This window comes from Trypanosoma brucei, chromosome 10 (assembly GCF_000210295.1).
Source record: "Trypanosoma brucei gambiense DAL972 chromosome 10, complete sequence".
In the NCBI taxonomy this organism is placed as follows: Eukaryota; Euglenozoa; class Kinetoplastea; order Trypanosomatida; family Trypanosomatidae; genus Trypanosoma; species Trypanosoma brucei.
The window spans coordinates 3,242,394-3,257,789 of NC_026743.1; the positions used below are offsets into that span (position 1 = coordinate 3,242,394).

Here is a 15,396-nt window from a genome sequence, read left to right on the forward strand (position 1 = left end):
AAGGGAGCTCCCATGAACTTGAAAGAATTATCTGTCAGTTGGGCAGGTCAGCAGCCTGTGATCCCTCTCAGTGCATGTAGGGCAGAGACAACACGGTGTGTTGGAGGGAGAATGTCAACCAGAGCCCAGGCAGCACGCACCCACTCACCCTGCTTTTCTGTATTGTTGATGTGAAGATAGAAGACGGAATTGTTCCACGCCTCGACCGTAAAATATTCCAAAATGAGTAGGGCGAAAGCGGAGGAGTTATTGGCGGTTACGCCCCTTTCCCCAACCGCACCGTAGCGCCCAAGAAAGGTGCCGACGGTAATACCCATCACGGGAAGAGAAAGGAAACTCATGAGGTGCTGCAGTATGCACATTTGCTCTTTTCTGTCGGATCCCAAAGTGAAGGCTTTGTACAGGCAAGAGAGGTTCTTTGTAAGGGTTTCAGCAACCGCTTCCTCTTCACCCGCCCGAACCTCAGTGGAAGCCGCAACTCTTTCCATTAAGTCGAGCGAGGCTTTCGCAAACAGCCCCATGGCGAACTCTCGTAAATAGGAACATTCTGTTGGGACACGGGATGCCTCGAACGTGGCGGCCTCTGCCAGCGCCTCGTAAACATTATACGGCACAGGGATAGTGGAAAGCTCCCTCACTATCTCATCCATTTCCTGCGGTGTTTCGATCGATGGGCCACGCAAATGCCACTCAGACTTACTCAGCAAAAATGTCACACGACATTCCGCGGTATAAGTTGTTGAGATAAGATCCCTACACGCGTTAAGGTGTTTCTCAAGATCCGCCAAGTCAATCAGTGGATTACCTGTTGAAAACAACCGAAACTCGTCCTCCAACATGCACAAGATGGCAGCCAACAACGGTGACTGTGTGCCCGCTTCCCTAGGCGACGGATCTTGCTCTGCAATGCAAGCGGCTGTTCGAAATAAGGCAATACTTGTGGCGCTAGCTTCGAGTGTGAACTCTGAACCTAGTAAAAGGAAAGCTTGCGTCCACCACATTACTTCGTCATGTGTTAGTTTCAGCGTGGCAGAGCCCTCCGAGAGAATGTTTTGAATCCGCTGCGTGAGTTTGTACAAGTCGTCATCAGAGTGCGCGCAACTTCTATTGATAGCCGTGGTGACGTACACCCGTAGAACCTCAAGTTCTGTCCTGACATCTGCGAAGGGTACCGGCGAGAGGAGAGCTTGCAAGGCGGCCAACGAGGCAACGTTGAGGCAGTTCCGCTTTAGGCAGCAGTTGATAGCAGTGCACAAGGCTGGGGTTACCAACTCCGAGGGTTCACATGCCACCAGTTGGTGTATTTCCTCTTTCATGCATGTCTCGCTTCCTTCCATCACAAATATTTTGAATAACAACGCGTGGGCGAAGACACAACGTGGTTTTCGCTCTGTGTACCTAAGCAGAATGTCCTTTGGTTTTGCCAGCATGTTCACTTGCTGTCCTTGCTCCACAGACTCCACATATTTTGTGCATAGGTGAAGCTGCAGAGCATTGATCTCAGAGTCGCTTGCACAATCTGCAAGGCGGATCGCTGCCTCAAGACTTTCCACTGCCTCTCCGTGGCTAAATTCTGCGTTGTCGCTAAGTTCCCAGAGCCATTTAAAGCAATAGCGTCGATATTTCGGATCCTCGAAGTCCAAACACTCATTTCGCATTATTTGCAGGGCGGAACGACAAGACTCGGTATCTTTACTGTGAAGGAGGAGCTGAACAAGTCGAAACGTGACACCCTCGGCAGCCGAAGTGCCCTTGGTCCTGTTCTGTAGTAACTGCATGCTTTCGACTGAACCGCTTTCCATTGTTGTGAACAGCTTCTGAAAGTCAAAACAGACAGCCACCGCGTCATCGACGGTGACGTCGAGTCTCTGGACATATTCGCGGAGTTGAACAGACGCCTCCTTTTCCATGCCTGCTGCTGCGGTAGCTTTTAGACGCAATAAAGCGGATGTATTGGATTGCAGTGCGGAGTCTGCCTCCACCGCCCAACGAACCGCTTCTGACGCGTTCCCTTCCCGGAGCCACGATAACGCCATCTGCTCTAGCGTTGCCCCACGAAGCATTGGCAGGCGGCAGGGTGCGTCACTTCCTCCATTCTCTTTGAGGTAATTTTGAACGTTAATCGAAGACATAAGCATGTCGCGTATGAAACACTCATTTGGAGGCTCCACCTCAGCACTGCCTACCGTGAAAACGAAGTGGAAGAATGTCTCGAGCAAAGTGCGGTGAAGCGTGTTGTCTCGCAACAGCATTTGCGCAAGCCTTTCACATGACTGTGACGACTCAAACAGATGCCCGAGGTTCCACATCACCTCCATCTTTGTGTATTCAAATTCCCAACTCAAATTACGGTGTTTGAGGTGTGGCAACCGTTGTACTACTCCGGGTGGTATGTGGGGAACGATGGTTTCAACAGCGGCAAGAAGTGCCTTAGAACCCTCTGGCATATGATTCAGAGAGAGGTCACGCGACGTCTTCAGACACATTAGTATGCATTGCTCTGCTTCCCTTGGATGGTGAGTAAAGTAACTGTGTCGAACACTCTCCTCCGAGTACACAAAATTACCAAGAAGGAACGACCTAGTCGCAAACTCACGCAACGCTACCTTCAGTCTTCGCTCATGCTCTCTACTGTGGTCCGTGCACCGCATTGTGACGTTCCAACATGCGCTTCCGAGAAGTCGCAGTTCTTCCAGCACCTTCACTGGGAGCGGAGAATCACTGCTTTGATTTGCGGCTGCCCCCTCAACCGCACTTGTGACGATTTTAATATCTGATAGCATATCCTCACAATTGGCGAGGTCCTCACCTTTCCCATGGGTGGTGAATCGATGAAGCACACCATCGAGTTTGGAGCACAACTGCTTTGTGTCTATCATCTGCGCAACACGAAATGTGCTTCTCCCGCACCTTCCCTTTTTGAGGTGCAAAGTGTCCCGACATGATAATAATAACAAAAAAAACACAGTACGTATAGCAACCAAGGAAGAGAAAAAGAAGAGGAAGAACAAATGTATCTCCATCTTTGCACCTCACAATGTTGGGATGAACCACCGAATTAAATAGTGCATATAACAAAAACACCGAGACAAGAACAGGAGGGGGGGGGGGGCGAATAAACAGCCGAGCGCACAAACGACCACGCCACTGCCACCTCTATGGAGCAGTTGTTCACACGGTCGCATTCCGAACGCATATGTAAGTAATTCACTGCATTCATCTGAATATAAGAGGGATGGGTAATGTCGTCGATAAGGTTTGTTCACGTTGAAGAATGTCTACATCTTACATTTCGATTATTTGATACTACAATGCCTTCTGAGCGGCGATCGCCTCTTTTGCAGCTGCCAGTTCTTCTTCAGCTAACAGTTCGTTCTCTCGCTCCCTAACCATCTGCAAAACTTGTTTTGACACGCGGTGTTCACGTACCTTGCGCTCAAGGACGGGAGTTGTCGGTCCCACCGTGTAGGCGTGATAGACAAAGGACAACCATATGTTACCGAACATCACAGCAGAGAAGAAAACCATTGTCATGACGAATGTCTTCCACAACTGCAGTTGGGTCTTCCGCCAGATCCATCGTACGCGGTTTGTACGAAAGGGTTTCGTCAGACGGCCAATTTTGTTCATCACCAACATACGAAAAAACATGGAGCGCCGGGCAAGTGTGTCCTTAACTGGTCCAGTGCCAGGTCCCCACATTCCAGGCTGGTCGGTGTACTTCGATGGTGTAGGGGCGAGATGCCCACGATTCATGGCGCGCCGCTGGCACCGACTAAACATAACGAAAACTGTTCAGGTGCTATCTGTAATAGGTATCAACCCAAGTGGCTGTCAGAGGAACGAGTCGTTTACACTCAGTGAAGAGAAGAAGGTTTAAGGTACAAGTTGCATTGCGTAAGGTGCAGGTGCCAAACTAGGGGAACACAACTGAGCAGATGTATGAAAGAATAATGTAATTGAAGTGCCACAGACTCAGTAAACTAAAGGTTCCCGTAGTCGGAATATACTGAAGCACAAAAGGCTACATTTGGAAGAGAGGAGGAAGGTTACATGCATACATATATGATAACCAGTACAAGAGCGTGGCTCGCCACCAAACCATAGAATTTACAACAACGAAGGACCACAAACAGTTCCCACTGGCGCACGAGCAATAAGACAAGGTAGCAAAAACAAAAAAAAAGGAAGGCGAGCGCATGGTTTGCCTCATGGACTGAATTCGTCGCAGCGCACGTGGTGTATGAAATAAGAAGGCATGAGCGATACAATTGCAATACGAGTCAAGATAGAGACCGCTTTATGCAGACCCGACGTGAGACTACTTAATTATGTTTGACCTCTGTTTCCTCATAGCCCGCACCTCCCACTGTACTTTGTTCATGTGCACCACATTGCGTCACAACAATATCCGTTATAACTACATCGTTTTTATTTCATCCAAATTGATGAGCTCAGTCATAATGTCCCTAAAACCGCCTTCGCGGAGGAGCTTTGGGTTTGTTCACAGTGTTTGCACAGCGTGGAATGTGTCGCTCCGCGACGTCCGGGGCAAACTTCCTCCCGCAGTGTGGACAGGGCGTGTAATGGCTGTTCTCACTATAGGTTGGGGGTGGAAGATTGCGCAAATTGCCGCCAGACTTCAGCACCTTGTCCACCATTCGCGCCTCCTTCATGGATCGTCTGAATGCTTCGCTTTCGGCACGCCAATCTTTTTTCGGTGGCGCTGGGGCACTGGCGGTAGTATCGATCTTTTTGGCAAAACTCATGGCTTCGGTGCCTGCAAGACGCTGAGCCCGCATGTTGAACACCTTTCGCTGCTTCTGCGATGCGCATATGCGCTCGTGCCGCTGCAGTGCCTCTGGGGCAAACTTTCTGCCGCACTTCTGGCACTCCAGGCGCTCCCCAACTTCTGCCGCCTCGTAGTCAGTTGCCGTATAGGATTCCTGCGTGCATTTCTTCGGGGAAGAGGGTGAGAGATTGCCAGGCCCCCTTGAAGGTACTTTGGGGCCACCGCGGTTATCCTCACTGCTTCCTATTTTAGTGTTTGCTTGCCTGAACCCTCCGGCTGAGTGTCGCTTGTCATCATTTGTTGTTGATGGCGGCGCCGTCGACAAAGCTCTCTGAGGAGCAGAAACTTCCTTAACCCCATGCGGAGTTAACGTACATTCTGCCGCCGGAGGACCCTCACTAACGTCTTCGATAGTTTTCTTCTCAAGGACTTCGCCACATTCTTCGCAGTACTTCGCCGAGAGCTCCTCAACAGTTTCACCACACCCTTTACAATACATAACTTCTTTGGTGGTTTTAGCGGGGGTTCGCGCTCCACCTACAGCAAGAGGCTCCGCGTCACCTAGGGCTCCTCCGCAGTTGTCACAGAAGTTACTATCAGCATCACATATAGCTCTACATGCTGGACAAGTCAGTACCCGCACAGTCGGTGCATTAACATTCTCAGCTCCTTCGCCCCGTTCGTCCGCTGATGCACCATTAACTGGCACTCCACACGTGCCGCAGAACCTAGATCCCTGGGGTATCGACTCTCCACATTGCGCACACGGTTTCGCAAGGTTCTTGGACGCCAGGTTAGCGCCGCATTCCCTGCAGTACTTTGCATTTTTATCATATTCAACGGCACTACACCGCGGGCACTCGCGCCCATCCGCATCAACCGTTCCACCCTTCGGCAAGCGTTTTAACTTTGGATTAATGTTAGAAAGTCTTCTGTTATGGTCTGTACCTATCGCAGAACCCCGCGATTGTGATCGTTCGGCGGTATCTGTAGCACCCCCCACATGGCTCCCCGTATTCGGTTGAGGGACCTTTCCTGTGGGAGGGCGAGATTGGGGTGCACTCGGTGCTGGGGGCGGTCTTGCCGTAGAACCGGGCTTGCAGGAGCGGAGATGCACCACCAAGCGATCCGCAAGAAACTTTCGACCGCAGTTGGGGCAAGGTTCCAAGTTTCTAACAAACTCAGCAAATTGTGCATCATTGTGCTCGTCAACATTACCACAACCCTCTCCCTTCCAGTTAAAGGAATCTGGATGCTTTGGTGGCTTGCCGCGTGTCTCCACATCTGCCGCCTCCCATTGCGCTAACTTCTTTGCGTAACATTGGGGCACGTGAATTCCGATAGAACTCGTCCCAAACTGCTGACCACAAAGGTAACATATTGGAAGCTGGGGCTTGGCTCCGGGGCCCATAGAAGCGGTCCGTTTCCCCTGTCCTCCTCGCTGACTATCCCTTGAGGGTGACGCGCCCCTACCGCTGGAAGCCAAGCTTCTCGTGCTTCCCGCTCTACTGCGGTTGGCACTTGCAGATGGGCAGCGACTGTCACCCTTACAACCGCGTAGGTGAACCGGAAGTCGATCGGGAAGGAACTTCCGTCCGCATCTATCACAAGGTACGAGATTGTTCGTAAATTCTTGGAACTGCTCATCCATCAGTTTCTCCGCACTCACTCCCGATCCCTGCCAGTTGACAGTGTCGGGGTGTTTGGGTCGCTTTCCGCGCGTGGCGGGGTCTGCCACTTCCCACTGCGCTACCTTCTTTGCGTAACACTGTGGTATGTGGATGCCTATTGAGGCGCTACCGAACTGTTGACCACATAGATAGCAGACACGCATCTGCGGCCGAGGCGCCGGCCCCTTGCTACGGGACGACAGCATCCCCTGACAATCTAAATAATATACACGTGATGCGCCGCAAAACTAAACTGTGTTCACGCGGGTTAGTCCGCAGTTGCACGCACTGCTATAGAACAAAGGGAGGTGTTATGCAGAGTTCAAATGGAAAAAAAAGGCGCAGTACACATTTTCTTTAGCATATGTAACTGTTTTGGTTTATAAAGTCTAGTAAAGAGAAACCGCTGCACAAACTGTTGCCAATTGAACCCGATAAGTACAGCGCCACAGACAGTCTACTGATGCGGGACAGTGAATGAAAGGAGATATTGAGTACAATCCAAACGCTACTTAGCAGTGGACGGACTTAAGAATGGCACTAACTTTCAACGGAACAAAAAAAGTCTTGTTGAAGTGGAACGCTCCTCTTTCCGATCCAACACTGATGGCTTCCCCCTCCTTCCTCCGAGTGGCACTGCAACCCCGCCTAAAACAATGGGGGTTAGAAAAAGGGAATAAAGGTGGTATTTCCCCTACCGACTCCAATAGCACCTAACTAAACGATTTTCGCTATCCCTAACTTATCTTTACAATTCCCAAGCATTCACCGCTACAAAAGGACCAAATCCCCTACGCTACCTACAAGTGGGGTGAAGAGGTATCTCCAGACCGAAATGCTTGCTGAATGGCAACGCTGTCCTAACGACAACTACTAATGAATAGCCACAGGTCCGGGATTCTTCACATTAGAGGGATATTTGGCACCCTCCAACGGACGAATACGGAACTGCTGCCCTGGATAGATCTCTTGCGCAAGCGCCTCCAAACCGTCTGTGCGACCAAAACCGGGTTCCGCCTTTGCGCGGTGGATTCCAAACTTCTTAGCATTCTCCTCCTCTAAATCAAACGCGGCTTTGTCAGCTGCTTCCAGGGCCTTGTAGGACACGTCAAGCTCATGCAATGGAGGGAGCTTCACTTTGCCCTTCTCAATTGCAGCAGCCTCCGCTATTGTGTGTGGGGCATACGCGATTCGTTCCCATGATGCAAGACGATCGAAAAGAGTGCTACGACGATTCACCTGATCGAGTTCATAAGTAACAATCCAGTTGTCATCAAACCACGGGTTTGGAACCACCCACGGTAAAAGTTTTCCAAAAAATCGTCCTATGCCACGGTAACATGGGACGACGAGGCGCGCGTCGAAGTGGGATGCAATGTCGCGGAACGCCTCAACATGCGTTAAAGTCTGGGGTCCTCCCAGATCAAACTTGTAGCGCACGGCCCGTCGGGACATGGAACAACGGACAACAGCTCGGGCAGCGTCAACAACCCAAGTTGGTTGCACTAGAGAGTTCGGAAAGCAGGCAGGATAGATGTAGCGGCCCAACCCTCGGTAGCGGTAATTCTTCCCGTACAGCGGGCCGAAGCGAATAATCGTGGCGTCCGGATGGTTTGCGCCCACAGCGTCTTCGGCACGAGCGCGAAAGTCGCAGTAGTTGGACTCTGAGGCAAATGTTGCGTCCAATCCATTGCAGAATATGACACGCTCCGCCCGTACGCTGCGCGCTGTCCAACTTACGTTTGTTGACCCCGTCAGAAAGACGTCGTGATGGCTGTTGTTAGCGTATTCAGCGTGGTAATCAACAGCGAAAACGAGGGTGTCACTTCCATTGGCCGCAACGTTAACCTGGATGCGGTCGGTTACATCGCACTCATGAAGTTCAATTTTTTCAGGGTATTTTTGCAGCAAGAGATCCAAATCCGACCCCTCTGGTATCAGTGTGGGGTACCGCGTAGTGGCACGCACTTTCTCAATGTCTTTGTGCTCACAAAACTCACGCACAATTTCTCCACCGAGGTATCCGCTAGCCCCGAACACTGTTACCCGTTTCGCCGGTTTTGGGTTAAGCCTACGTCGTTCGTGTGGCAAGCGGACGGCGGGATTAGGGACAAGCATCGCCGCCCAGTAAGGACCTCGCTCGTACCCAAACTCACCACCGGTCGTTTTTGGCTTCCGAGTGGGGTACATCTGCTCAAGATCCTTTCGGTCAAGAAACATGGACTCCGGTTGATGTCCATATGGGTCCCAGAAATAGCGTACAGGGCCCACAACGGGCGCCACTATGCACGGTATGCCTCCCGTGACGCGCTCTCCTACACGGCGCAACATGCCGCCTCAATGCCAAAAAAAAAAAAAAACAGCGCCGCTTGTACTTCCACCCCTGCGTATGTGTCCGTGTACGTGCGCTCCGCCACGTTGCCTAACTATACTGTCCCGCGAGGTTGGTACCAGAAGCAAAGAAGGGATAATTTGCGATGATACAAAGAGAAAGTTAACAGCTAACGGCGTGGAGGAATGCCTCGCCACAAAGGCGCGACAAACATCCGTATGTCCGTTGACGTTGAAATACTTAGGCTCATCTTCTTCAACGGCGATTCGTTGTTGTCCCCCTCCGACTCCAACACGCCCATCTTCTCAGAATTGGTGCATGCGAGTTTATTGCTCCTCCCATGGCCTTCCCATGTTCAATTATTCACAAAGAATTTATGACCTTAGTGTTTTCTAGGTTCATACCGGTAAGAGATTAGATGCATAGTGTTCCCGCTTCCTTTCACTTTTTCCTCCTCGACGTATCTTCAAATAGGGTCAGTAGCGTATGCTGCTGTATGATTAACAGGACATGCCGTCACGTAAAACAGAATGAGAACACGACGCCTACCACTTTCCCAGACGAACTACCTCCCCTTTCATTGTTGCTGTTCAGAGGTGGTAAACGAAAAGAGTGATGAGTGCAGAGCCGATGTGCATGAGCAACAAGATCAGACCCAGAGAAATGTGGCAGCAACCCGCCAGCCTCGCCATCCTATCTCTTCAGCACAATGGTCCAGTCGTCACTTATTGGAAGATCCGGGTTCCGCAGTACAAGGGACCCGTCCTCTATCTCACAGTCAACTTCCCGTCCCATAATGACTGACTGCGTTGGCACTTCTATCATGGCCACCTTCGGCTTTCCTTCGTACCCGAGAATGATAATCCTTTCCACCCTGTTCTTTGCGGTAAACATCGCATTCGCCGTCGAATTAGGGTGCACCGTGTTGACAAGGCGGCCATCAGTAAATGACAGCAGTCTGTGGATGTATGCCCCCGACTCATAGTTAAATGACTCTCCGTCATCAATGAATAACTCTCCCGCACTATTGCCTTTATCGTTCAGCGCGACGTAGAGGGTGAAGGGATCATGCTTGGTTCCGAATGTCCCTCTACGCATGCGCAACTTTGCTGGAATGATGTGGCCACCGCGGAGAAAAAACGGTATAGAGTCCATATCCACTTTGACGCGGTGCTGGCCTGGCAGGACCACTTCACCAGTGGCATAAGAATACCATTTACTGCCGCTAGGAATGGGAATAACCTTTTCTGTCTCACCTTCGTTGATGACAGGCGATGCAAGCAGCGACGGACCAAACATGAAAGTGTACTGTTCATCATAGAATTGTTCCTCATGGGGGAACTCATAAAAGAGGGGCCTCATGATAGTTGAGCCAGTCCTATGGCTGATGAAGAACTGTGTGTAGATGTAGGGGAGAAGCGAATAGCGAAGCGCCAGGGCGGCACGGATTCTGTCCGTCGCGGCCCCACCGAACATCCATGGTTCACGACGCTTCGTTTCCAAGTGTGAATGCGTCCGCATAAACGGGTAGAAAACGGCTGCCTGCATCCACCGCACGAAGAGTTCCTCGCTTGGATCAAAGAAGAAGCCACCCGCATCCGCACCAATGAAAACGTAGTTGGAGACCGAAAGGGACAGAAGTTCTGGGAAGGAATTCTGTAGGTGATCCCACTTTGCCATGTTGTCTCCGGTCCACATGGCTGAATAACGCTGTGAGCCAGAGAAGAAGCTCCGTGTAAGAATGAAGGGCCGCTTCACGTGGTCAAGTCCTTTGCTGGACTCCAAGTGCCCCTGGTGTGCGCTCATCACGGTATACAACGAATATATGTTGTGAATGTATTTGTTATCAACCAACTTCCCGCTATCACTGGTGTGTTTGGCATCGCGACGAATTGTCTTTTCAGGTCCATCAAATATGGATGGTTCGTTCATATCAACCCATGTGTGAACATCATGGCTTCCCCCCTCATACCTATCGTGGTGAAAGAATGTGGCGTACCAGTCCCGTGTCCTTTTGTTATAAAAATCCGGCCACGAACTGCGACCCGGCCAGCATTGCCCAACGTAGGGCCCGTCCCCACTGCTGCTCTTCACGTAGTAATCACCCTGCATGGCCTCATCGTGTACAAAATAGCCCGGCTCGACCCTAACGTGAGGATCTTTGATAGTTACAAGCTTTCGACCTTTTGAGGCTAACGTCCCAACAAGCAACTTAGGGTCGGGAAATGTGTCCTTGTCCCACGTAAAATATTTTTTGTTATCAGTGTGTTCGATGTCAAGCCACAGAACGTCGTAGGGAAGATTGTGTTGGTCGAAGCCTTGATCAACACCGAGCGAGTCCTCCGTACTGCGGTAATTCCACCTGCACTGGTGAAAACCCAGGCTGAAGTATGGGGGAAGAATTGTAGGACCCGTGATAGAGGCATGTTGTTGTTGCACTAGGGCAGGTGTGGGGCCTGGAAAGAAGAATAAATCAACTAACCCAGCCTCAGCGTCCCACTGGCAACCCATCCCATTTTCGGACAGCACTTTTACCTTCATTCCGGCACTGTTAAGGAAGAGCACACCAGTGGTTACTTTCACTGAGTGCGCGATGAGAAAGGGAATAGAACCATACAGTGGTTGGGGGTCGTTGATTTTATACTGGAATGCGTCTGTGTTGTACATCAGATAGGTGACATCTCCCTTCAGAGCCAGATCCATAGAATGCTCCGGAATGCCGTAGAGACGCTGAGCGACTGGAAAGGAAAAGTTCACAGATGGTTCCTCTAGGTGATCCAATGATAGATCCACGGAGGTCAGCATGGAGCCAGCACACTGGTAATTTGCCTGGAATCTGTTTCCTTCCACTGTTGTGGTGATGGCACAGTTCCCACTGGAAATTGTGCAACTAGCACCGTCGCATTTTGATTGAAGTTCCCCGACCACTGGCTCCCTTACCACTACCGAATCCACCTCATAAAACCAGTCCTTATTTGGCTTCAACACAAGACGGAGTATTCCCTCGCCATAGTCCGAGGCATCAAGGTTGAACTCGGAATTCAGCTTCGTGATTTCTTTACTTCTGACAGTGGTGACGGAGAGGAAAATCAACGATAGCACAAGCGATAGCATCATCACTGCTAGTTTTTCCTACTCAAGCAAACAACAATAGCGAAAAAATACTGAAAAAAAATTATATACATATATATGATTGTGTATTGTTAGAACAGCGTTGATTAAGCTAACTTCAGTAACGGGAGGAGAACGATCCCCTTGAAGGCATTGTAGTCCACATCCCTACTCCCACGTATGTGAAATTCAATAAACACACATATATACACGTGTATGTCCGTACGTGGATGAAGGATGCATATGCGTGTGTGTGTGTGTGTGTGTGTGTATAGGGGGGGGGGAACTTACGGCTAATTGACGCTGGTAATGGTGTGATTCCTTCTGCATCTGCGCCTCGCGCATCTACTGTATCCGCAATCCACACAAATAGAGGTACGTACACAAAAATATTTTGGCTCGACCATCTGTGGGGTAAGTGCCGCCGATGTGTGAAAAAGGGAGATGCACGAAGATGTGTTAACCATCCTCGTGACCCAGCACTTCCCGGCTCACCGTCGCTCCGTCAACGTACCTAAGCCCACAATTTATCGCAAAAAGCACATCTCTACGCCCCTGACACCCCATATCCCTGTGCTCTTCATCCGGATTTATCGTCAACCCTACGAGCAGGGAGTCCCTCTCCGCCCGCATTCCACCATTGAGTTGTGTAACGAAGAACTCCCACAAGCCGGAATGAGGGAGTACAAAGGGAATGGCGTCTCGTCTGCGCGATCCGCTGATGTTGGACACTGCAGAGATTACCACCGTCACGTCCGCCGTGAAGTGCTGCCTACATAATTCGGCGATAGGTATTAACTTCGTGTGAAGCGCGTAGTGGTTCCCATGGTGGAGAGCAGGGTAGTGGTCGAGTAGCACGATCCGATATCCCCTTTCCGACAGAGCACGGGCGACTTCAGGCAATTTTTCATCAACCAATGACCACAACGGTCCTTCATTGTGCGCACCGGGCTTTGCAGGTTCACGCTTCAGCAACACATTGTCGATGATAAAAACGGCAATAAGACGCTCGGAATCTGTATGAGTGGACGTGCTAGGGCCCTCTCCCTCGCCACCGCGGCGGAACACACGATAAATCACTCGCTCATCTGGTACGTTCCAGATGCAACCCAGCACATTAAGTGATGTCATTCGTTTGTTTTGCGTAACAAAGTGGAGCGGTGGGGCATTACACACCTGAATTAAATTCTCTAACGTTTCCCTGATAATGACACCCTCACGTGGTGTACTCTTACCGCCTCTCAGTGACACCAACGCCTCCTGCAGGAACCCATCAAATGCAGCATCACTCCTCGCACGTTTATTCACCTGCCCTGCGGACGCATCCGTGCTCGCTGGTGCCGTCGGAACACTACCAACAGTCAACCCCGAATCCGACAATGCTTGCTTCTTCGCTACTTTAGGCTGCGGTTCAGCGTCAGAAAGGCAAGACCCCTCGGCCAACGCTTGTGCGGGTGTAACTGAACGGTGCATGACCGTTAACCCTGATGGGATACGCTTGCTTGCCATTGCTTTGGAAGCCCGAGCAAAAATAGTGCAGTCTGTCGGAATGGCAGAGAGTGGAAATGCAAAGTTCCTCTCGTCAGCAAACAGCACAGGCACCAGCGCGAGGATCTCGCTCCTGCGGGTGGTTAATTTTCCAGTTTTGTGGTTCAGGAGCACGGCAGCTGTACTTGGTGAGAGTACAACTGGGGTATCGTCCTTTGCGCGAGCCGGGCGCAGCAACTGCAACGGAAGCCATACGTCCGTGACATTCACCCTTTTCGCGGCACAGAATCGCCCTAATGTTTCACCCTGCTCGCTTGGCAGCAACTGAAAGGTTTCGGCCATCCATTCAGCCCTTCGGGGCGTTGTAGAAGTGAAAAGACAGAACCATTGCCAGTCACCACGAAAAACAAGGAAGAAGGAGAGGAGAGCAACTAAGGAGAAACCAGGACAACGTAACAACAAAGAACAAATCTCGTCAGAAGTAACAGCGATAAGAGTGGGAGAAGCGAAATCATTGAGGTATACCACGTGACGGGAAAGTGAGTCTTAACATAGCTCTCTCTCACGCACACTTCCCTGGCAGTTACCGGCGAAGCGCGTAACAGGCCCACAAACATATTCCACCTCGAGTGTCTTTCTCTTGGATAAGAACGCTACGAATAATTCGGTATCGCGATCACTACCCTTAACGGACGAGAGTCGGGGAGGGATACCGGGGGAGCACGGTTCCGTTATTGATCTCGCTTTTCCCATGCTTCCACAAAGATATTGTAGTCAAGGAAGCCGTCACTAACAAAGTCCAACACGTCTTCGGAGATTTCCTCTTTGCGCGACTCCAGTATGCGAACAGCATTCTCCATCGATCCGATGCTCTGACAGTTTTTCAGCACATGTTCATCTAAATCTGCATCAACGCGTTTGAGTAACTCCCTATGAATTTTATGTCGCTCGTGCTCATCAGATACGGAGAAAAAGGGCGGTAACTTCGCCAACATGGCGTCCTGGTCCAGATTTACCATAAAATCCTCTATGGCACCCACCAGCTGATCAAATTGGGCATCTTCGGCGCTTCCGCAGTCGCCATATACAACGAATTCACCTTCCTCACTATCCATGTGGTTGTTAACTTTATTCTCGTTGGTTTAAGGTAATTCAAGCAAAAGAAAAGTAAGAGGAGAAAGTCGTGGAGACATTTAGAGACAAAAAGACATATCAAGATGAGCGTAGCGATATCAAACATCCGACGGAAAGTAGGGCAGGTGCGAGGATTACTAACAAAAAAAAACGATGCGTGAACTTCGACTGCAAAAATGTGTCGTAGCACGTTTGGAACACGTTATCCTTATTCTGACTACAGTTAATCAACGGCGCATCCACTGGCGTACTCCTGCCACAATCTCGGACCGCCATAACCCTCCAGTCGGCGAATGCGTTTTATCTCTCTATCCTCATCCTCCAGCACTAGAGTTTTTTTTTGTGACCGCAGCATGGCGTACTTTGAAGCAGTGGGTAGCCAGGGAGGGGGAAGAGAGTTGTGACAGCCACCTCGCACCCGCAGGTATGCTGTATTTGCACCTCCGACTTCTTAATCCCCCTAAAATGTACAGGACAATGTGGGGCTGATCGTCACCTCACCTCACTTCATCTCAACACACCCTCCCCACTACACGTGTTCATGAATAGGAGAGGAAAGTTACCATACACCGTGATGTCATACCTAGCACTCAATTCGCTGGCGACCCAAGCAAACAATGAAACCAAGGCATTGCAATGCACAAAAACGATACGTAACCAAGGAAGGGTGCGGGGCACACACAATGTGCCTGGAGGTAACGTCCAACCGACACACAAGAGTTTTGGAAACTGCTTCTTGATGTCCTCCAGCCCTTTTACACCCAAATGAAGGTGATAAACTTCCTCATTCCCCCGAAACATACAGTTCATATGAGACCAATTGATGAAAAACGAAGAGGTTGTGAACACATATGACCAACAATTAAATC

General features: G+C 50.4%; 9 protein-coding genes across 9 annotated transcripts; 1 reads left to right on the top strand and 8 right to left on the bottom strand.

The window, feature by feature from the left end:
- Positions 1 to 47: 47 nt before the first annotated feature.
- On the bottom strand, positions 48 to 3,023 carry TbgDal_X16690 (hypothetical protein, conserved; the record flags this gene model as incomplete). Its single annotated transcript, XM_011780528.1, has 1 exon — positions 48 to 3,023. One exon carries the CDS (start codon positions 3,021 to 3,023, stop codon positions 48 to 50), a length of 2,976 nt encoding a protein of 991 aa, XP_011778830.1.
- Positions 3,024 to 3,306: 283 nt separating this feature from the next.
- On the bottom strand, positions 3,307 to 3,783 carry TbgDal_X16700 (hypothetical protein, conserved; the record flags this gene model as incomplete). Its single annotated transcript, XM_011780529.1, has 1 exon — positions 3,307 to 3,783. The coding sequence occupies one exon, from the start codon at positions 3,781 to 3,783 to the stop codon at positions 3,307 to 3,309; it is 477 nt and encodes a 158-aa protein (XP_011778831.1).
- Positions 3,784 to 4,469: 686 nt separating this feature from the next.
- Positions 4,470 to 6,668, bottom strand: TbgDal_X16710 (hypothetical protein, conserved; the record flags this gene model as incomplete). Its single annotated transcript, XM_011780530.1, has 1 exon — positions 4,470 to 6,668. The coding sequence occupies one exon, from the start codon at positions 6,666 to 6,668 to the stop codon at positions 4,470 to 4,472; it is 2,199 nt and encodes a 732-aa protein (XP_011778832.1).
- A 667-nt stretch (positions 6,669 to 7,335) lies between these two features.
- TbgDal_X16720 (hypothetical protein, conserved) lies at positions 7,336 to 8,793 on the bottom strand (the record flags this gene model as incomplete). Its single annotated transcript, XM_011780531.1, has 1 exon — positions 7,336 to 8,793. The coding sequence occupies one exon, from the start codon at positions 8,791 to 8,793 to the stop codon at positions 7,336 to 7,338; it is 1,458 nt and encodes a 485-aa protein (XP_011778833.1).
- A 694-nt stretch (positions 8,794 to 9,487) lies between these two features.
- TbgDal_X16730 (glucosidase, putative) lies at positions 9,488 to 11,911 on the bottom strand (the record flags this gene model as incomplete). The annotated part of the gene is made up of 1 exon (XM_011780532.1): positions 9,488 to 11,911. The coding sequence occupies one exon, from the start codon at positions 11,909 to 11,911 to the stop codon at positions 9,488 to 9,490; it is 2,424 nt and encodes an 807-aa protein (XP_011778834.1).
- A 453-nt stretch (positions 11,912 to 12,364) lies between these two features.
- Positions 12,365 to 13,735, bottom strand: TbgDal_X16740 (hypothetical protein, conserved; the record flags this gene model as incomplete). The annotated part of the gene is made up of 1 exon (XM_011780533.1): positions 12,365 to 13,735. The coding sequence occupies one exon, from the start codon at positions 13,733 to 13,735 to the stop codon at positions 12,365 to 12,367; it is 1,371 nt and encodes a 456-aa protein (XP_011778835.1).
- Positions 13,736 to 14,124: 389 nt separating this feature from the next.
- TbgDal_X16750 (hypothetical protein, unlikely) lies at positions 14,125 to 14,508 on the bottom strand (the record flags this gene model as incomplete). The annotated part of the gene is made up of 1 exon (XM_011780534.1): positions 14,125 to 14,508. One exon carries the CDS (start codon positions 14,506 to 14,508, stop codon positions 14,125 to 14,127), a length of 384 nt encoding a protein of 127 aa, XP_011778836.1.
- A 172-nt stretch (positions 14,509 to 14,680) lies between these two features.
- On the top strand, positions 14,681 to 15,016 carry TbgDal_X16760 (hypothetical protein, unlikely; the record flags this gene model as incomplete). Its single annotated transcript, XM_011780535.1, has 1 exon — positions 14,681 to 15,016. One exon carries the CDS (start codon positions 14,681 to 14,683, stop codon positions 15,014 to 15,016), a length of 336 nt encoding a protein of 111 aa, XP_011778837.1.
- An 18-nt stretch (positions 15,017 to 15,034) lies between these two features.
- On the bottom strand, positions 15,035 to 15,337 carry TbgDal_X16770 (hypothetical protein, unlikely; the record flags this gene model as incomplete). The annotated part of the gene is made up of 1 exon (XM_011780536.1): positions 15,035 to 15,337. One exon carries the CDS (start codon positions 15,335 to 15,337, stop codon positions 15,035 to 15,037), a length of 303 nt encoding a protein of 100 aa, XP_011778838.1.
- Between the last annotated feature and the right edge of the window lie 59 nt (positions 15,338 to 15,396).